The sequence below is a fragment of the Hypanus sabinus genome, chromosome 5, assembly GCF_030144855.1.
Source record: "Hypanus sabinus isolate sHypSab1 chromosome 5, sHypSab1.hap1, whole genome shotgun sequence".
NCBI lineage: Eukaryota > Metazoa > Chordata > Chondrichthyes > Myliobatiformes > Dasyatidae > Hypanus > Hypanus sabinus.
Window position 1 is genome coordinate 146620793 of NC_082710.1, and position 22181 is coordinate 146642973.

The 22181-nt window shown below is 45.6% G+C and overlaps 1 protein-coding gene across 2 annotated transcripts in view; it reads left to right on the forward strand.

Annotated features, from left to right (window-relative positions):
• The window catches only part of rasa3 (RAS p21 protein activator 3), a 165221-nt gene that overhangs the window by 82314 nt on the left and 60726 nt on the right, over positions 1–22181 (forward strand). For both annotated transcript variants that reach the window (XM_059970552.1, XM_059970553.1), the window contains one exon: positions 17938–18041. In XM_059970552.1, coding sequence (XP_059826535.1) covers positions 17938–18041 — 104 coding nt within the window. The remainder of the gene's footprint in view (positions 1–17937; positions 18042–22181) is intronic.

Genomic DNA, 22181 nt, shown 5'->3' on the forward strand with positions numbered 1-22181 from the left:
ACTGTGAATGCCCACAAGTAAATGAATCTCAGGGTAGTGTATGGAGACATATATAGGTATGGATGTTGATAATAAATTTACTTTGAGTTTTAAATGTCTCTGTGCCAGTTCCCATTAGCAGGTGAAACTGGTTCTGAAGTGCTGTTCTTTGGAAACACAGCTGCAATGTCATTTGTTTCTGTAGTGTGGACAGAGCATACACTGTTAGAGGAGTACACAAGGACACCGAGCCCTTCGAGCTGTCCCCATCATTTAATATAACCAAGGCTGGTCTGTGCTGAACCTTTCCAGTGCCCTTTTTCTGTACCCCTCTGTTCTTCGATTTATCCACCTCCACATTAAATATTTTCTAATGATCCATTTCTACTACCCTCCAAGACCGAGGATTCCAGAGGCTCAAAAGAAATTCTTACATGCCTCAGATTTAAATTATCAGCCCCTTTCCTTGAAATTACATTGCCTTGTTCAAGACTCCCCCATTGAAACACAAAAATCTACCAGGTAGATTCTACTCTGTCAAACTGAATCTTACACATTTTCAAAAGATTACTCCTCATCTTTCTAAATTCAAAATTCACATGCCCAGATAGTCCAGGCCCTCTTGATAGGTCCACCCAGTCAACCCGGGAATTAACCCAGTGAACCTCCTTTCGACTACCCCCAGTGCTACTATACCCTTTTTATGGTGAGGCGACCTAGTCTGTGTGTGGCCTCCTCAACCCTCTGTACAAGTGTAACGAAACCTCAGAATTCTTAAACTCCAAATCCTGCGCAATGTAAAGACCAGACAGCTCTTTGCCTCATTGGACCTGCCTGCTAATTTTTAGTGATTCTTATAATAGAACACCTAAATCTATCTGAACGACACTCATTTGCAGTTTCTGTTTATTTGGATAATCTGCCTTTTGATTCTTCCTTACCGAAGTGCCTGACCTCACACTTCCAGTCTTTAAACCCCACGTATAGATTTTCACCCAATCACGCAATCTATTTATATCCCACTGGAGGATCATGGTTTCCTCAACACATGTTGTTCCACCTATTTTCTTATCATCAACAAACTTGGCAATCTTGATGTAAATAGTAAGCAATTGAGGGCCAAGAACTGATCAAGAAGGTTCTCCACCAGTTACATTCTACTGGCCTGAAAAGCCCCCATATACACCATCTCTGTTTTCTGTGATGCTATTGCCCATCCACTGAGCTCAAGAGCAATTTGAGATGGACAACTACTACAGATCTTGGCAAGGTGAAATAAAAGAGGTAAGGTAATTTTCAGCACATTGTGGAATGCAGCACTGCACCACCTTAACTGAAGGGATTAAACTCATGACTATTGTGTCTGAGCCTCCAGAATGTGAACTCCTATATGTAGTTGAAGTGATACTTGGAAATCAATTCGTGGCTAAGCCTCTGTGCACCACTCAATTGGAATGAGACAGAAATGATATATCTTTGAGTATTTACATTGGTTCATAAAGGAACAAGAGAAGGATTGCATTTCTGTAGCACCTAAACAATCTCCCAACGCATCTTCATGAGATGTAGTGGAAACCAATTTTCACACAGCAAAATTCCACAGAGAAATGCAACAATGAATAAATAATTGTTTTATGACAGAGGAGGAGATCATTTGCATAATATGGTTTCTCGTAGTAATGCATCTTTTCACATCCAGCTGAGAGGAAAAATGAGGCCTCTTAAATGGAAAGCTGTATCTCTAACAGTGGAGCATTATTTCGATATCGCATTGGATATGAGCTTAGATTTTCTTTCTTCAAATCTCTCGAGCTAAATGCAAAGCCATAGCCTTTTGATTCAGAGGTGCTGGTGCAGCCCTCTGAGTCATGACTTGTCCCGTTCACCACATTCCTGTCACTTAACTAATGTCTATTCAAGTAACTTGATTAAATGGAATTATCTTTTAATTAAACAACTCTGCTTTCTAAAGAATGAGCTAATTTTATCTAAATTTGATCTTTCTGTAAATTGCTTTGGAGATTCTATCGTCATGCTTACTGGTTTGGAATGCTGGCCTTGTTTGACCTGTGATTAAGATCCTTCGCAGGTTATACAAATAGGTTGCTGATAGAATGTTTGATGTTAGCACAGTGTCACAGGGCTGCCGAGACTCATATTTGGATGGGCGAATGTGTGACTGATGAAGGAAAAGATGGACTTTCCAAGGGAACCACATGGTGAGGTGGCAGAAGAGAATGGTTGGTGGTTTGCAAGGTTTTGTAGGCAATTTATAGGCACTCAGACAATGCTGCAAGTGTGGAAGTTGTGGATGCAAGTTTCAACACTAAGAGAAGTTTGGGTAAGCTTATGAACAGGACAGGTATGGAGGACTATGATCCTGGTGTGGGTTGAAGGGATTAAGCAGAGTAACAGTTTGGCATGGAATGGCCTCTTTCTGTGCTGTAGTGCTCTATGAGTGTATGACTCTAATTGCATATCATCTTATGCACCCAGGAAGAATATAAGAAATGTGAATGTGAATTGCATTTCTAAAGTGCCTTTAACAGTCTCAGGATATCCAGAGCTATTCATAGACAACAAAATAATTTGAAAGTGTGGTCATTGTTGAATTGTAGGAAAGATGGCTGCCACAAAAAGCCATGACTAGGCAATTAATTTTACTGATGTTCAGTGAGGGACAAATGTTAGCGAAAATACCTGGAAGAAACTAGTTGTGCCATGGGATCTTTGGTGATCACCTGGATGGGCTTCAGTAATGCATAGATTATAGCAGGGATTACTAACCTTTTTTGTGTCGTGGACCCTACCACTAACTGAAGTGTCCGTGGACCCCAGTTTGGGAACTTCAGGATTATAGGCTTTTATTTGGATTTGAGCCTCCAGTTTACTAACATAGAGACGCTAATGGGCCATCACGCATGGGTGACCATGTGAGTGTTAGAGAGCATATTTACCAGCCATGAAACACACTGCTCCAGAAAAGGGTCATTCCCATCCAAAGCTTCAAAAACACAGGAGATAAATTGGGAGTGGGTCCCTTTTCCATCTCCCATTTCCAAACCTATCACAGAGTCTCAGACAGTGGGAGTGTACATGTGTATAGGTGCTTGATTTGTACTCCACAGAATGTTCATCGTGAAGGACAAGTACCTGTAAAATTAAAACACAAAATGCTGGCAGAACTCAGCAGGCCAGACAGCATCAATGGGAGAATGTAGTAACAATGTTTTGGCCTGGAAAATCACGCTTGGTGTGAATCTGACTGACACACTGGCTATGTGCTGGTATCTGATGTCCATGAGTGGAATTATCTTCCTACACTCTCTACTCCTACTCAAAAATTAACTATTGGCTACGTACTTAATTATATGCTCCAACGGCATTTTATATCAATTCAGGTTGAAGTTATTGTCATGTCAGGTGATGTGCAGGTACAATGGAAACCCCATGTGTAGAAGCATCAGAGCACATAGGTTTAGATAATGCAAAACATAGAATGTATATAAATTGTACAAAACAGTGGGGGGAAAATCTGCACAAAACAAAACTTCTGTGCAAAAGAACCACAATCTGAGGAGTGGTCCGTACTATTTTATTGCTGAGGTAAGATTAGGACTATGCAGGTCTGTTCCAGAACCTATTGGTTGTAGGGAAGTAGCTGTTCCTGAACCTGGTGGTGTAGATTTCAAGCTTCTGTAACTTTTGCTTGATGGTAGCAGTGAGAAGAGGGCATGACTTGGATGGTAGGGTTCATTGATGATTAGTTGCTACCTTCTTGAGGTAGCACCTCCTGTAGATGCTGTTTGCCATGGGGAGGTGACTTAGTATCAGATCTATGCCATGATGTGAAGCACTTTGGGAGAGTTTGCCACCTTAAAGATCTATACAGCTATAGCAGGTGACTTTCGCTTACATATAATGTAATTTCAGCCCCAGAAAGGTACAAGATCTCTTGAAAGCAAGAGATGGCCTCCACCTTATCTGTTGGGAACTCATTCTAGAGCGGGGGTTCCCAAACATTTTTATGCCATGGACCCCTACCATTAACCAAGGGGTCTGTGGACCTGGGTTGGGAAGCCTTTGTTGGAGAGGCTCTCTTCTGTTTGGAAGCAAAGAGCTTCTTTAAATCTAGGCTGTTGGTCCACTCCTGAATCTGATTGTTAATTTGGCTGTTCGATGAACGGTCTGCTGCTTCAACAGGTATGCAGGCAGAGTGAGACCTTAGAGTTGAGAGACACAAACAAGTTGGTTAATCTTTGTCTGACGAAGGCAGGAGTTATCCTATCACCTGTCATCCTCAGAGCATTAGGGGGAGATTTGGAAAGTGTCCCACCATTCAGCTTTAAATGGTCACAGCGAGCCAACTTCATGCATTAAGCAGCTCAGCCCGAGCCCCTGCATTTTTAATTTCCTTGATCACCCATTTGTTGTTCAGCTTCAGATCTTTGTAGTTGAGCATTAGAGGCTTTAGTGAATGAAACTAGGGATTTTGCCTGTCACTCTTCCTTCCGAGAAGATATTTTGGAGCCAACATTTAAACAAGAGTTTCCCTTGACGAACACATAAAGAGGCATTACATCTTCAGCTCTGCCAGTTAAATATTCGCGGTTCTCTTTTGTTTGTTTTCTATTGGGAAACCAAAGTAAGATTGTCTCACATTTTTTATCATGCACATAGAACTGGAATCTGTGTGAAGAGCTGCTGAGAGCAGTTTTTGTGTATTTTTCGGGAGGACTGCTGTGAGCTGAACAGTGGTTAGCAGCAGCTGGCTGTGAGCCACAACTCCCAGTCACCAGAATATTCCTTCCAAGCAGGTCTTAGAACTTCGATCCCCTCCAGCCCCAGGCTATTTGCTGTACAGATTGGGCCCGTGTTCCCTCCAAAGTGGAAGATTAAGGGTGATCAAACCCAGGAGGTTAAAGTGACTGAAAGATTTGTTTTGGTTGAGAGGGAACAGTTTACTCTACAGATATTAGGGTCCAAAACACAGGGCAGAATCTTGAAACTAGTGCCAAACGCTCAGGGGTGATGTCAGGAAACTCTCCTTGGAGGCAATGGGAATCTTGAATTTCTTCCGTAAAAATATTGATATTCATATAAAATGTCAAGACAGATTAATGGATTTATACTGGATAATAAATTAAAAGTTACTGACCAAGGTGAGGAAATAAGATACAGTAATACTGGAAAAATGGGCCAGAAAATGGCAGATGGAATTTGATGCAGACAAGAGTGAGGTGTTGCACTTTGGAAGGACAAATCAAAGTAGGACATACACAGTAAATGGCAGGGCACTGAGGAATGTGGAGGAACAAAGGGATCTGGGAGTTCAGATACATAATTCCCTGAAAGTGGCGTCACAGGTAGACAGGGTTGTAAAGATGACTTTTGGCATTCTGGCATTCATAAATCAAAGTATTGAGTATAGGAGTTTGGATGTTATGGTGAGGCCAAATTTGGAGCATTGTGTACAGTTCTGGTTACCTAACTATAGGACGGATATCAGTAAGATTGATAGAGTGCAGAGAAGATTTGCTAGGATGTTGCTGGGTCTTCAGGAGTTGAGTTACAGGGAAAGATTGAACAGGTTAGGACTTTATTCCTTAGGGTGTAGAAGAATGAGGGGGGATTTGATAGAGGTTTACAAAATTATGAGGGGTATAGACAGAGTAAATGCAAGTAGGCTCTTTCCACTTAGATTAGCAGAGATAAATACGAGAGGACATGGCTTTGGGGTGAAAGGGGAAAGGTTTTGGGGAAACTTCTTCACTCAGAGTGGTGGGAGTGTGGAACAAGTTGCCATGTGATGTGATAAATGCAGGCTCACTCTTAAGTTTTAAAAATAAATTGGATAGATACATGGATGGGAGAGGTCTGGAGGGTTATGGACTGGATGAAGAATGGGGTTAGCAGAATAAAGTTTCGGCATGGACTAGAAGAGCCGAATGGCCTGTTTCTGTTCTGTAGTGTTCTGTGGTTATAATGTGAAGCATACTCAAGGTGCTGAATTGTCTTCTTCCATTTTGGTGTTGAGTTTGGTCAGTATCTGAGGGACAAGGGGTGAATGTATGATCTGGGGGTGTTGCTAGGCAAACACGTTATGTTTGTGTAGCTCCTTCACTATAAGCTGAGTGGAGAGGAGATTTAGTCGACCTATCTTTTAGTCGAGGAAAGACTTGCTCTGGCAGTGTGGGGGGGGGGCGCAAAAGCAGTGTACACACACAGCACATTGTCTTAAAAGATTATTATATCATGCACAAAATGCTGGAGGAACTCACCAGGCCAGGCAACATCTATGGAAAAGAATCCTGATGAAGGGTCTTGGCCTGAAACGTCAACTATACTCTTTTCCATCGATGCTGCCTGGCCTGCTAAGTTCCTGCAGCATTTTGTATGTTTTGCTTGGATTTCCAGCATCCAGATTTTCTCTTGTATATCATATCGCAGTATGGTTTGAAGCATGGTCCCAAGTCAGTCTGGTCAACTTTGACGGGCCAAACTGAGGAGTGCCTTGGGAGAACTCTACATTCTTTGAAGGGCTGAAAGGACTAATTCTACTTCTGTGTCTTATGATCTATTTTCACTGTGGCTGAGAAGATCCCAATGATAACCAGACTGATCAAAAAGGATGAGTGAAAAGTTGGGGGGGAGGGTCAAGGAGAAAGGACACTCAGAGGAGGGACACAGCTAATTGCAATGCAGGAGTCAAAGTCAAGTTTATTGTCGTATGTACTGGAACATGTGTGCTCAGGTACAATGAAAAACTAACTTGCAGCAGAATCACTGGCACATAACATCATATAAGGAGCTTTCACAAAGGGTTAGGATATGTTGGGAGCTATGTTACCTCTAAGTTGTGCATGGGGCTGGTCGAAATGGCAGAGAGAGAAAAATTACAGTTTTGGATATCTCATGGATTCTTCTGAAATATCACATAGCTCTGGGCCTGAGTCTTGAGCAAAGTCAAGGAGGCTGACCCGTTTGAAGGTTGACCCTTTGTTCAATTAAAGTTACGCTGAGACTGAGGTAGAATGGTGGTAGCTCCAATAAATTTAGTCAGAACTATTATTTCATGTAATTTTATATACATTGGATTCTGGTTAATTGGGCCATCGATTAATCAGGGCAGCTGCTTATTTAGGACAACTCTTAAAAAACAAAAATTAATCGAAAATAGCTGGGATTTCCTTCATTTATTTGGGACCCTATGAAGCTTAATTGGAACAGGAGACTGTTGCCGAACAATCTCTAAGTAGCATCTGTTGTGCGCACTTCTGTGGCTGTTAGACACTACACTATTGGGGGGGGGGGGGGGAAGCAAAAAAATTTTTTAGAATTAAATAAATTTTTTTAAAAAAGACACTACACTATTCTCAGAGCACACAGTTTATTCAGAGTGTCAGCTGAGTGCTCTGTGTTACCCATTTGGGCCAATTGATACCAATTCAAACAGCAGTGATTTTTGATAATTAGAAAGATGAGGAAAGTGATGAAGATGACACATCTGAACTTGAGGAAGTGACTAAACAGCATACCAGGAAATTTATTGTTGGATTATGACATTACTTCATGCAGGAAAACAATGGAGGCAACTTGTTAACTGCACTAGGTGTCTGCACTGATTTTGTTTAATTACTGTCATTTAAAAGAATATGGCAGGGTACACTGGAGGAATTCCTACATCTATAACGATTAGGAACTAATCAATGGTTTTGTAGTACTGTAGTAGTATTGGTAGTGTTTTAATTTGTTCTGTATTTCTTTAAAGTACATCATTTGTTACTCAGTTAAATGGTAGTTTGTCTATTTTATACCTTTTTTACTATTGTAAACATTAACAGTTTAAACTTCGGCTAACTGGGGCAGCCGCTTAATTGGTCAATTTAATTTACTTACACACACACACACACACACACACACACACACACTCTCTCTCTCTCTCTCTCTCTCTCTCTCTCCCTCTCTCTCTCATTAACTCCTCCTCACTAGTCCCCCTCCCCTCTCTACCCCCCTCCCTCTCTACTCCCTCCCCTCTCTTCCATCTCTACCCTCTCCCCCCTCCATGCTGTATTGTTCTGTGACTATGAAAGTTAATTTTCATGGCATTTATTTTGAGTCCCACCGTGGACGTAGTATTCCTGCTGTCTGCATACATGAGCCAGGACAGTTGGCTTGTTGCCATGTCGCAGGCTCCCTTTCTCCATGTTGTTGATGAGTCCAAAGGAACAGCAAACGGCGATACCGTTTGGCACCGACAGTATTACAGAAGTTGCCAGTCAATATTGAACTCAATGTAAGACAGTCTTAGGGACTCCAGCTCCGTATTTTCCTCAGAGTTAACTCCCAAAACCTTTTCCATGAGTGGGCATAGCTGCAAGGCAGCAGAGGCTTGAGATCAAAGATTTCCTTCTCCTAGATGAGCTGTGATCGCCAACTGCTCGAAGTGACTGGTTTTAAGGCGCTAATAACCCACCTTTGCCCTTTCTGTCGGTAGAAACCGATCCACTAGGCTTAGTAGCTAAGCCACATAAAGGCTAGGAGCTGGCCTTCAATGTCAGAGGCTGTTTGAGACATGTGCCATTGGGTTCCAATAACATCTTGGTAGATCATCTCTACACTCTCTCTCTAGGACAACCACATCCTTCCTAAAGTGTGGTGATCAGATCTACACACAGTACTCTTAGTGCAGCCTAACCAGTGTTTTGTAAGGTTGCAACATAACAACCTAATGTTTATATTCTTTGGCTGACCTGTGAAGGCCAGCATGCCATTTGCCTTCTTCAGTGCCTGTGTTGCCACTTTCAGAGGACTGTGGAGGAACCCCGGGGTTTTAAAGATAAAGATTAATGACTAGCTTTATTTATCGCATATACATTGAAACATACAGTGCCAACATACCACATCCACAATTACTGATCTTTACTAACCTGTACATCCTTGGAATGTGGGAGAAAATCAGAGCACCCGAAGGAATCTTTCATGGTCGCATGAATAACGTACAAACTGCTTACAGACAGTGGTGGGAATTGAACCTCACTCTTCCATTTGCTGGTGTAGCAAGGATTTACTCGAACCCCCAATGCAACTGTGCCATTCTCTGTTCATCATCAGGTTGCTCGATTCATCAACATTCCTGAGCTCCCTCCCACTATCCATACTTGTCCTGTACAGTGTCTTAAAGAAGTATTCAGCCCTCAAACCTTTGTTCACGTAATTGAATATTGCAATCAGGGGCTTTGATCAATTTAACTGAGAATTTTTATTTATGAATCACATGCACCTTTTTTCACAGTAGAGCCCAAAGAACAGGGAAAATTTCTCTAGTATATACCATATATATTTTTGTTACCACATATCTGCCACTCACCCCTCTGAGGACATGCTAATTAAAACCAAGCCCTTTGGTCTTCTAATCTACTGTTATGTGGTGACCATTACATTAAGAGGGGAGGTCAGCAGTCTGTATCTGGCCTGGCTACAGGCACATGAGAATTTGGTTAAATGTTCCAGCCCAGGCACAGAAGCCCCTCAGTTCAGAAGCAATAGGGGATAGGAATAAATGGTGGCATTGTCTGTGATGCAGTTTCGCAGAACTGAATAATCACACTATTGTTCTGCAAAGGAGGAAATCATTCTGCCCATCAGTCTACCCAACTTTTTAAAAGAGCAATTGTGGCGACCCATTTCCTGGCACATCTGAACCGGCTCACAATTAGATAGCCTACGGGGGTTTGCGAGCCCAGAGCTTTGGAGCCTCTGCGCCACAGGGGGCAGGTTGAGGGAGGCTTAAAAGTGAGGCTGAGGATTTCGAATAAAGTTTTTTCCTTCGACTGCAGTTACCGACTCCGTGTCATAATTTTAGCGCTGCATGTAGCACACCGCTACAATTGGTGACCCCGACGGTCCAAACGATTTTTGGACCTGAAATGACCGACGCCGCCTCTGTTCATGCAGTTTCGTTGAAACTGCCGGGTTTCTGGACACAGCGACCGAACCTATGGTTCCAGCAAGCCGAAGCCCAATTCCACGTTCGCCAGTTCACCTCAGAAGACACCCACTACTACTACGTGGTGAGCTCCCTCGACCAGGACACAGCGGCCCAGGTCGCGGAGTTCGTACTGTCGCCCCCGGCAGACGGCAAGTACACGGAATTCAAAGCCCTGCTCCTCAGGACTTTCGGACTCTCACGGCGCAAGCGGGCTGCCCGTTTACTGCATCTGGATGGCTTGGGCGACAGACCTCCTTTGGCTTTAATGAATGAGATGTTGTCTCTGGCTGATGGACACACACCCTGCCTCATGTTTGAGCAGGCATTCCTGGAGCAGCTGCCCGAGGACATACGCCTGCTGCTGTCCGACGCGGATTTCAGTGACCCCCGGAAGGTGGCAGCCCGGGCGGACTTGCTGTGGAACGCCAAAAAGGTGAGCAGGGCGTCCATCGCACAGATCTCCCAGCCACGCTCCCAGCAGCAAACCAGTCCAGGCCCGGCCGCAGAGCCCGCCAACCCCTGGCCCAATGAACACTGGTGCTTCTACCACCAGCGGTGGGGCGCCGAAGCCCGCCGTTATCGTCCGCCCTGCAAGTTCCCGGGAAACGCCAGGGCCAGCCGCTGCTGATGGCTACGGCGGCTGGCCATCGGGATAGCCTCCTGTATGTGTGGGACAGAAGGTCGGGACGCCGGTTTTTGGTTGACACTGGTGCCGAGATCAGCGTTTTACCTCCAACGAGTTACGACACCTGCAGCAGGGCACCGGGGCCCCCCCTGAGGGCCGTGAACGGCAGCACAGTAAGGACCTATGGCACCCGTCAGGTGCAGCTACAGTTCGGCTCCAGCCAGTTCACATGGGACTTTACACCGGCCACCGTAGCCCAACCGCTTCTGGGTGCGGATTTTTTGCGGGCTCACAGCCTACTGGTCAACCTGCCCAGGGAGAGACTGGTACACACCGAGACCTTTCAGATGTTCTCCCTGGGTGCAGCCCAGTTGCCAGCCCCTCACCTCGGCTCCATCATGCTGTCCGACAACGACTTCACCAGGGTCCTGGCGGATTTCCCGTTGGTTCTGGCACCGCAGTTCACAGTGGCCATGCCCCGACATGGCATACAGCACCACATCCCGACCCAGGGACCACCACTCCACGCCCGCGCTCGGCGGCTTCCCCCATTCAAGCTCCGACTGGTGAAGGAGGAGTTCCAGAGGATGGAGGAATTGGGGATCATCCGGCGGTCCGACAGCCCATGGGCCTCCCCCCTGCACATGGTGCCCAAAGCGACGGGAGGCTGGAGACCGTGCGGCGACTACCGCAGGCTGAACGAGGCTACCACACCGGACCGCTACCCTGTGCCACACATTCAGGACTTTGCAGCAAACCTGCACGGTGCACGGATCTTCTCCAAGGTAGACCTCGTCCGAGGGTACCATCAACTCCCGATGCATCCTGACGACGTCCCCAAAACGGCTCTCATCACCCAGTTTGGCCTTTTCGAGTTCCTCCGCATGCTGTTCGGTCTGAAGAATGCCGCACGGACGTTCCAGCGGTTAATGGACGCGGTGGGACAGGACCTGGACTTCGCGTTCATCTATTTGGACGACATCCTCATAGCCAACAGCAGTCGTCAGGAGCATCTGTCCCACCTCCGTCAACTCTGCGCCCGATTGAGTGAGTACGGTCTTACAATCAACCCCGCCAAATGCCAGTTCGGACTCGATACCATTGACTTCCTGGGCCACAGGATTACTAAAGACGGGGCAACCCCTCTGCCCGCTAAGGTAGATGCGGTCCACCACTTCCCCCGACCCATCACGATCAAAGGCCTTCAGGAATTCGTAGGTATGGTCAATTTCTACCGCCGCTTCCTCCCTTCAGCTGCCCGGATCATGCGCCCCCTGTTCGCCCTGATGTCGGGTCCGAGCAAGGACATTACCTGGGACGAGGAGTCCGCCGCCGCTTTCGTTCAAATGAAGGAAGCTTTGGCGAACACCGCAATGCTAGTACATCCCAGAATGGACACCCCTACCGCCCTCACAGTGGACGCATCTAACACTGCAGTCGGTGGGGTGCTGGAGCAACTCATCGCAGGTCGCTGGCAACCCCTGGTGTTTTTCAGCAAACACCTGCGGCCACCCGAGCTCAAGTACAGTGCTTTCGACCGGGAACTGTTGGCGCTCTACCTGGCAATCCGGCATTTCAGGTACTTCCTAGAGGGTCGGCCCTTCACCGTGTTCACGGACCACAAACTGCTTACCTTTGTGTTTACGAAAGCGTCCGACCCCTGGTCGTCCCGCCAGCAACGCCACCTGCCCTACATCTCTGAATACACGACGGATGTCCGGCACGTCTCGGGTAAGGACAATGTCGTGGCGGATGCGCTCTCTCGCCCTACTGTTTGTGCCCTTTCCCAAGGGGTAGACTTTGAGGCACTGGCAGAGGCACAGCAGGCAGATGAGGAGATTCCGAGTTACAGAACCGCAGTCTCCGGTTTGCAGCTCCAGGACCTCCCCGTAGGCCCGGGTGAGAGGACCCTACTCTGTGACATCACCACCGGCCAGCCCCGTCCCGTCGTCCCGACAGCCTGGCGGTGCCGTGTTTTCGACTCCATTCACAACTTGGCGCATCCCTCCATTCGGACAACTGTCCGGATGGTTTCCAGCAGGTTCGTTTGGCACGGACTCCGCAAACAGGTCAGTGAATGGGCCAAAACGTGCATGCACTGCCAGACGGCCAAGGTGCAGCGGCACACCAAAGCCCCACCGCAGCAGTTCCATCCCGCCCACCGGCGTTTTGACCACATTCATGTGGATATCGTGGGCCCGCTGCCAGTGTCGCGCTCCGCGCGACACCTCCTGACTATCGTGGACCGATTCACAAGATGGCCAGAGGCGATCCCGCTCACCGACACCACCTCCGAATCTTGCGCCCGAGCCCTGATCACCACCTGGATATCTCGCTTTGGTGTACCGGCCCACATTACCTCCGACAGAGGCACCCAGTTCACCTCCAGCCTGTGGTCAGCTATGGCCAGCCTTTTGGGGACTCAGCTGCACCACACAATTGCCTACAACCCACAGTTGAACGGGCTAGTGGAGCATTTACACCGTCACCTGAAGTCGGCCCTCATGGCCCGCCTGCAGGGAGCCAACTGGGCGGACGAGCTTCCCTGGGTCCTACTCGGCATCCGCACAGCGCCCAAGGACGACCTGCACGCCTCGTCGGCCGAGTTGGTATACGGCGCGCCCCTGGTCGTCCCCGGGGAATTCCTACCAGCCCCACGGGGGCAAGAGGAAGATCCCGCAGCAGTCCTGGGCAGACTACGCGAGAAGCTCGGTAACCTGGCCCCCATACCCACTTCACAGCATGGGCGGAACCCGACCTGCGTACCCAAAGACCTGCAGAACTGTAAGTTTGTGTTTGTACGAAGGGGCGGGCATCGGCCACCGCTGCAGCGGCCATACGATGGGCCGTTTATGGTGCTCCGGAACAATGGGTCCACGTTCGTGCTGGACGTTGGGGGGAAAGAGGAGGTTTTCACGGTGGACCGCCTCAAACCGGCCCATGTGGACCTGGCGCAACCGGCCGAGTTTCCGGCACCTCGGCGCAGAGGCCGACCTCCCAAGCAGGTTCCGGCCCAGACTGTGGACATTGGGGGGTGTATCGCCGGTTCTGGAGCGGGGGGTTATGTGGTGACCCATTTCCTGGCACATCCGAACCGGCTCACAAGTAGATAGCCTACGGGGGTTTGCGAGCACAGAGCTTTGGAGCCTCTGCACCACGGGGGGCAGGTTGAGGGAGGCTTAAAAGTGAGGCTGAGGATCTCGAATAAAGTTTTTTCCTTCGACTGCAGTTACCGACTCCGTCATAATTTTAGCGCTGCATGTAGCACACCGCTACACAATCACACTATGTATATATTACCATATACAGCTGTGAGATTCATTTTCTTAGACATTTACAGAAAAAATAAATACAATAGAATTTTATGAAAAACTATACATAAACAAAGACTGACAAACAACCAATGTGCAAAAGAAGACAAATTGTGCAAATAAAAGAAATAAATAATACTAAGAACATGAGTTGTAGAGTTCTTGAAAGTGAGTCTGGAGGCTGACAAAACAAGTCAGAGTTCTGGTGAGTGAAGTTACCCATGCTGGTTCAGGAACACATAAAATGCTAGAGGGATTCAGCAGGTAGCATCTATGGAGAGAAATAAACAGTGTTTTTGGCTGAGATTTTTCATCAGGTTGTAGGGTAATTACTGTTCCCGAACCTGGTAGTGGGCGTCCTAAGACTCCTGTACCTCCTGCCCAATGGTAGAAGCAAGAAGAGAGCATAGCCTGGGTGGTGGGTGTCCTTGCTTTCTTGTGGCACTGCTCCGAGTAAAGGTGGGGAGGGTTTGGCCTGTGATGGACTGGGCTGTATCCACCAATGTCTGTGGACGTTAACTTGGTCAGGTTACTTCATTAGAATCTGGTGACTTCTGCTATTGATCTGCAGATGTAAGTTTTCAGTTCAATCTGGATATTTAGGAAAAGTAATGAATGGCTGGTATTTCACGATATATGCTGGTGAGATTAAACTTGATTCTGTTAGTAAAACCAGTATCAGTACTGAAGGTGCCAGATTATAATAAAAACCAACCCAGAGTAACTTTTCCCTTTAGGTTGGGAAATCTGCTGACCTTAACTGATCATGCCTTTCACTCTGATTTTCGTCTACAGTAGAAGTCTTTTGCTGCTGAACTTTGTTTCTGATCCCCCTGCTTCTGGAAAGAGTATATTTTTCCACATTAGGTAAATCCTTACCAAATGGCTTTGGTAAGTCATGTCTGACCAATCTTAGAGAGCTTTTTGATGATATTGCCAGGAAAGTTGATGAAGGGAAGGCAATGGCTGTTGTCAGCATGGATTTTAAGCGAGGCCTTTGACAAGGTCCTGCGTGGGAAGTTGGTCAAGAAGGTTTTAACACTTGGCCTTCAGAATGAGGTAGTAAAACTAGATTAGACATTGGCTTCATGGGAAAAGCTAGAGGATGGGAGTAGATGGTTGCTTTACTAACTGGAGGCCTGTGACTATTGGTGTGCCGCAGGGATCGGTGCTGAGTGTCTGTTGTTCTTTAACATCAATATCAATAATCTGCATGATAATGTGGTAAACTGGATCAGGAAATTTGTGGATGACACCAAGATTATGGATGTGGAATGGTGAAGGCTATCAAAGCTTGCAGCATGATAATGACTAGCTGGAAAAAAAGTGACTGAAAAATGGAAGATGAGATTTAATGCTGACAAGTGTGAGCTCTTGCACTTGGGTAGGACCAATCAGGGTAGGTCTTAAAGACTGAATAGTATGGCTCTGAGGAGTGTGATAGAACAAAGGAATTCAGGAATGTGGGTCCATAAGTCAATGAAAATGGCGACATAGGTAGATAGGATCATAAAGAAAGTTTTTGCCCTTCATAAATCAGTGTATTGAGTACAAAAGATAAGATCACACACAAAGTGTTGGAGAAACTCAGCAGGCCTAACAGCATCTATGGAAAAAAGGCCAGTCGACGTTTGGGCCGAGCCCCTTCAGTAGGGCTGAAGAAAAGCAGACAAGGAGTCAGAGTTAGAAGGTGGGGGGAGGGGAGGAAGGAAAACAAGGTGAGGGGTGAGAGGGGAGGGGGCAGACAAAGAACCGGGAAGTTGATTGGTGAAAGAGATACAGAGTTGGAAAAGAGGGGCTCTAATTTAGAGGACAGAAGGCCATGGAAGAAAGAAAAGGGGGAAGGAGCACCAGAGGGAGGCGATGGGCAGGCAAGGAGATAAATTGAGAGAGGGAAAAAGGGATGGGGAATAGAGAAGGGGTGGGGGAAGTTTGAGAAATTGACGTTCATAGATGGACATCCATGGTTTGTTGGGGTCATCTATTATATCTGGTACTCCCGGTGTGGCCTCTTGTATATCAATGAAACCCGACGTTGATTGGGAGACCACTTCGCCAAGCACCCATGCCCCCATGCCCTGTCCGCCAGAAAAAGCAGGATCCCCCGGTGGCCACCCATTTTAATTCTACTTCCCATTCCAATTCTGACATGTCCATCCATGACCTCCTCTACTGTTGCAATGAGGACACACTCAAGCTGGAGGAGCAACACCTCATATTTTGTCAGGGTAGCCTTCAACCTGATAGCGTGAACATCGATTTTTTGAACATCTGGTAATTATACCCCTCCCCCACTGCCTTCTCACTTTTTCAATTCCATTTTGGTTACCCTCTCACCTCATTACCTGCATCTAACACCCCTCCTTTTTCCCTTTCTTCAATGATCCACTGTCCTCTCCTATTAGATTCCTTCCTCTCCAGCCCTTTACCTCTTCCGCCTGTACCCTCCTGGTTTCTTACTTCATTTCCCTCACCTATCACCTGCCATCTTGTACTCCTTCTTCTACCCCACATTCTTATTCTGGCCTCTGCAAACTTCCTTTCCATAATGGAGTGTCTTGGCACAAAACAGCGACTGTTTATTCCTCTCCATAGATACCACTTGATTTGCTGAGTTCCTGCAGCATTTGTGTGCTGGTCATTGCAGTATTTGGGAGCTTACTTGAGCAAGTTGGCTGCGAAACATTGCATAAAGCTGCACTGCAATGTACGGCACTGACAGGGGTTTACTGACGAGATGATAGTGCATGACTACTTCCTCTTGAGTGCATTGGAGGGAGGTAGTGTAGGGCTGAATGGCCTTTTCTGTTCACACACCTCCCATATGTTGCCAATTCCACTGTATGTCGTGAGATGTACAGTGTGTTAGTTCAGGGAGAAAAGCACCGAGCAAGCAGTGGACATCTGGAAGTAATTCTGAAAATTTGAAGCATCAAACGCACTGCATTTCCTGCAGACCCTTGAAACTGAGATTAATTACCTTACAGCTGTTTCCAGCTGTTATCCATTCAAACTAAAAATGTTTCAGCAAGTGGCCCTTTCAAACTTGATTCCATATCATTTGCAATCTTACCATTCTGTTCCGGTTTCCATTTGCAGAACTAATCATTCCGGATAGATGATCCTTTCTAATTCCATCACTCTGGGTAGATGCAATCGATTCTGCTGATGCTCAAAATCCAGAGCAACACACACAAGATGCTGGAGGAACTCAGCAGATCAGGCAGCATCTGTAGAGAGAAATAAACAGTCAACAGTTTTCATAAAGGGTCTAAGCCCAAAAAAATGGCTATTTATTTCTCTCCATAGATGCTACCTGACCTGCTGAGTTCCTCCAGCACTTTTTGTATGATACTCCAGATTGATTATCCTTATAATCCTATCACTCCAGACAGATTATGCTTTGCAATCCTATCACTCTGGGCAGATCATTTTTCATTATTCCATCACTCCAGACAGATTATCATAATCTTTTCCCCCTAGACTGGTTATCCTTTGTCATTCGATCACTCCAGACTGATTACCTTTTACATTCCCATTATTCCACATAGAGTTATCTTCCTGCTCTTTGTCTTTCCGTGTATTCTCAATCAGTGGAATGAATGCCACTTTTTGTCCAAAGGCTGCCCTAATTTTGATGCAGCTGGCTCTTTAGGTGGGTGGTTAATAGTTAATGGCTTTGTTGTGTGATTCGTGTCACAGATTGGCACAGACTCGATAAGGCTGGCAGGGTTTCTGCCCAGCAGGATTTAGTGGATCAGCCGGATTTCTACAGCCATCCACAGCCTGGTCACTTTCACCAGCCCCTTGATTTAATTTTTAAACTGAATTCTAATCCTCCAATTTGCTGTGGAATTTGAACATGTGCTCTTTGAGATATCAGTGAGGATCTTCACAGCACTACCTTACTAACCCATATATAATCTGAAGGTTTACTAATGCTGTCTATTTATAAATGAGAACTGACCAAGTGTTTTTTAATTCCCTAGTCGAAAGTAAATAAACTAACAAAGGCCAATATTTCATTTCAGCCCTTTTTATGGTGAAGATTTCTATTGTGAAATTCCAAGAACCTTCCGTCATCTGTCGTTTTATATTTTTGATAGAGATGTCTTTCGGAGGGATTCAATTATTGGTAAGTGGAAGCCTTGCTGAATAGATATTTTGTTTTTGGTCTTCTGTTTGTGATAAGTGCTTGGCATTTCCTCAAATTAACTTTGCATTTCTTATACTCATTTAAGGTTGAAGGCAGCATGCTCTTTGATTGACAAAACCATAGAACAGGGTGATGGTCATAGGCACAGCACTAATGAATCATTACGCCTAGGATGATTCCATGCCAATTATCAAAAGCATAGTAAGAGTTCATCTTGGGTGTGATCTGCAGGTTGGTTGATATATTCCAGACTAGTAGAGTTAAATCTCCGTAGCCATGGGAATGAGAGGAGTTTCGACCATCTGCAACAGAGAGGAAATAAACTGTCTGCTGGGGTATGAAGCTCACTCACTGGGCTGGTGTGGAAACTTGGCTCATTGCTGGTCCCGCTAACAGCCATGATGTTCCAACGAAAGAAACCTGATTTGAGCGAATGCTGCGTAAATACTGCCCAAGCACAGTTGTTGGTTGGCAAGAAATACCAAGTCGTACACAGCATAAAATTATAAAGAAAGTATATTTACAAATTCCAGCTTTATCGAACAGTTAGTAGGAAAAAGAAAAGGGCCCATTACAGTTGAAGCAGTCTAAATGTGTACATCGTTGGAGCTCATCTTGAAGTTGTCTTTTTACTCACGTTCTGGACTCACAGTCTGTGTAAAAGCGCACATAACACATTCCAAGCTTCACTGGAGATCTGTCTCGAACAAATAGGCTCTCGGGAGTATGCGCCCTTCCTCCTTGGAATTGCTCATCTGCACAAAGCACTTCATACAACAGGGATGCTCCTTCCCAAGATACCCTCATCCATCTTCCCTCCTATGCTCTCTGCAGCTCCTGCCAACAAAAAACGTGAACCATACTGTCTGTCGCAAATCTCTCTCTGCCCTGCTCTCTCAAACTTTCCTCCAATTATGCCATCCTGATTGGCTGACAAGACCTTCCTAAGTTGAGCATCATAGCCCCTTATCTTTTAGCTGAAACCAAAACATGCTAAAAGCAGAACAGACTGCTCTTACAGAACTGCTAAAATGAAATACCTACAGCATAGCAGTAAAAATCTTAACCAGGGCATTACAGGTAGAAAAGTGGACAGTTCGCTGTCAGCCACTTCTCTGGATGCAGGAGGGAGTATCGAAGTGAGTGGAGTTGGTTCAGTCAGAAACCAGGCAGGATTTAACTGGCAGCTCTCAAAGGTTCATTTTATTATCAAAGTATACATGCAGAATACAACTCTGAGATTCGTCTTCTCCAGATAGCCGTGAAATACATTAAAATCATGGAAGTCATTGGGGGAAAAAAAGACATCATCCACAACCCCCCGCCTGCACAAGAAAGAAAAAGAAATAAACTTGCGAACCCCAAGCCCCTCAACCCCACCCTTGTACAAAAATTAACAGATCGCCTGCCTGGAAAACGGCAGATAGAACATTAAACCCTAAACCCCCAACCCACTCCCTTGCAAAAAATAAAATCAGCGACTCTGCAACATACGGCACCTTTGAACATAATAAACGTGACTCAGGCTTCAATGTTATGACGTGTAGGTTTTTATTTCCTTCTGTAACATGCATTGGTTGGAAGCTTGTGTTATACAATCATAAGCAGAAGCAGATTTGAATTTTGGTACAGGTAACTGCTGACTCTCCCCAGAGGTGTGGGCTTCATTTCTTCTGTTAGAAAGTGGCAAGTTTAAACCCTTCCTAAAATCTTCAGTGCTAGAGACTCTGCTTCTGTGGCACAGCACTGTGGGAGGGGCAATACTAAAGGGATAAGCTACACTGTGGAAGGGGCACACTATGGGACCGGTAGTACTGAGGAATTGTCACACCAGGATGGCTGGTACTGAGCGTGTGTCACACTGTGGAAGGGAAGGTTACCGGGGGAGCATCACACAGTGGGAAAGGGGGTACAGGTGTTCCCTGCTTTAGGAATGTTCACTTTACGCCACTTCGCTTATACAAAAGACCTACATTAGTAACCTGTTTTCGCATTACAAAAAGATTTTTCGCTTTTACGAAAATTTATCCCATATAAATTAATGGTTCTTCACTTTATGCCATTTCAGCTTAAGAAAGATTTTGTAGGAACACTCTACCTTTGTAAGAGGGGGACACCTGTATTTGAAGGAGCATCACACTGTGAGCAGGTCAGACCAAGGGATGGTCCTGAGGATGTTCTGAACTATCAGGAGGCAGTTCAGAGGGAGTGCTACACTGTGGTAGTACGACACCAAGGGAACTACTTTTGTTATTTTGGGGAGATATGGGCTTTATTTGCATTTATTGCCCACCCCTAACTGCCCTTGAGAAAATGGTGGTGAGTTTCCATCTTGAGCAACCGTAGCCCTTTGCTTCAGCTTCTCCGTGATTTCTCTTGGAGAGATATTTGCAAGCTTTGGACCCAGCATTATTAAAGGCAATTTATTTCCAGATCAGGATAGTGTGTGGACACTGGAGTGGTGATGCTTCCCTGCTCCTGCTTGTCCTCCCCGGTGGCAGAGGGTGAGGGTTTGGGAAGTGCCTTTTGATGAGTAATTGCAGTGCACTCTGCAGCCTTTGCACTGGTGGTGGGGAAGAAATGCATGTCGGGGTGGCGGTCAAGTGTGTGTTTTTTTCTGGATGGTGCTGAGCTTCTTGAGAGTTGTTGGAACTGCACTCACTCAGGCAATGGGAGATTATCCATCACGTTATCCTGTCTTGTGGATGCAGGTGAGTAACTGATCACAGGAGATCCTGTTCTTGTATACAAGTATTTCCATGACCAGGCCAGCTGAGTTTCTGGTCATGGTGAATCTCAGAAACTCATGGTCATGATGGGAGCTCAGCCACTAAATGCCAGGGTATCTGGTTAGACCTTCTCTTGTTGGAAGTGGGCAGTTTCCAGCAATCTTGAAGAGAATGTTATCAGTTCATGTCTGATGATCATGGCTGAACAATGCTGGCCTTAGCTCCCCTTTTCTGCCATTTCCCCGTACCGCTCTATTCGTCAATCTATAAAATATTTATCCACCTCCGTGTTAAATACTTAGAATGACTCAGTTTCTACTATCCTTGGGCAGAGAATTCCAGAGATTTATCACTCTCCTGCCAGAACTGAACAAACTTCAGTTTTAATTGGTTGACTCCTTAATTTTAGTTGTATTCCCTTGTTCAAGACATCCCCCATTAGCGAAAACATTCCCCGTCTACCCCGTCAAACTGCCTTAGGATCTTACATTTGAATCAGATCATCCCTCATTCCTCTAAACTCCAAAAAAATACAGACCCAAGCTATTAGTCTGCTTGGTAGGACAGCCCTCCCATCCCAAGGGTGAATGTCCTTTGGGGACTGTGACCAACGTTACGTTTATTTTTATATAAGGAGATCAAAGCAGTGCAGAATATTGTAGTTGAGGCCTCACCAGCATCCTGTTCAATTTCAACAAAACCTTCCAGTTGTTAAACTCCAAATCTTTTGCAACAAAGGCCAAAATACCAGTTGCCATGTTGGACTTGCCTGCTACATGTGTCTGCATCATGCTCGAGAGCACATTGATCCCTCCAAATGTCACTCATTTGCAGTCTCTTTCCATTTAGATAGTAATCAGACTTTTGATTCCTCTTTCGAAAGTACATGACCTCATACTTCCCCACATTAAACTCTACTTGCTGGTCTTTTACCCACTCGCTCAGTCTATCTATATCCTGTTGTAGAATCACAGAATCCTTATAACAATATGCCCTTCCACCTATTTCATCATCGAAAATTTCAAAACCCTACACACTGTTCCTTTTTCTGGATCATTAAATAAAATTAATGAATAACTGTGGAGTAAAAACTGAGGTTCAGAGGGTACTCCGCTAGTTACTTCGTTCATTTGAAAAGAGCACATTTATTCCAACATTTGTTTACTCTGAGACAGTCAGTGTTCCATCCACTTCCCTCAATACCATTTGCACTAAATTTATTCACCAGCTTCTTGTGTTGCCCCTTATCCAATGCATTTTGGAAATCTAAATACTGTACAGTCACCTCCAGTAGTTATATCCACGAAGGATTTGAGCAAATTTATCGAACATTTCCTTTTATAAACTGGGTTTAATAATACTCCGTTTTTTGAAATGACTTGCTATTTCC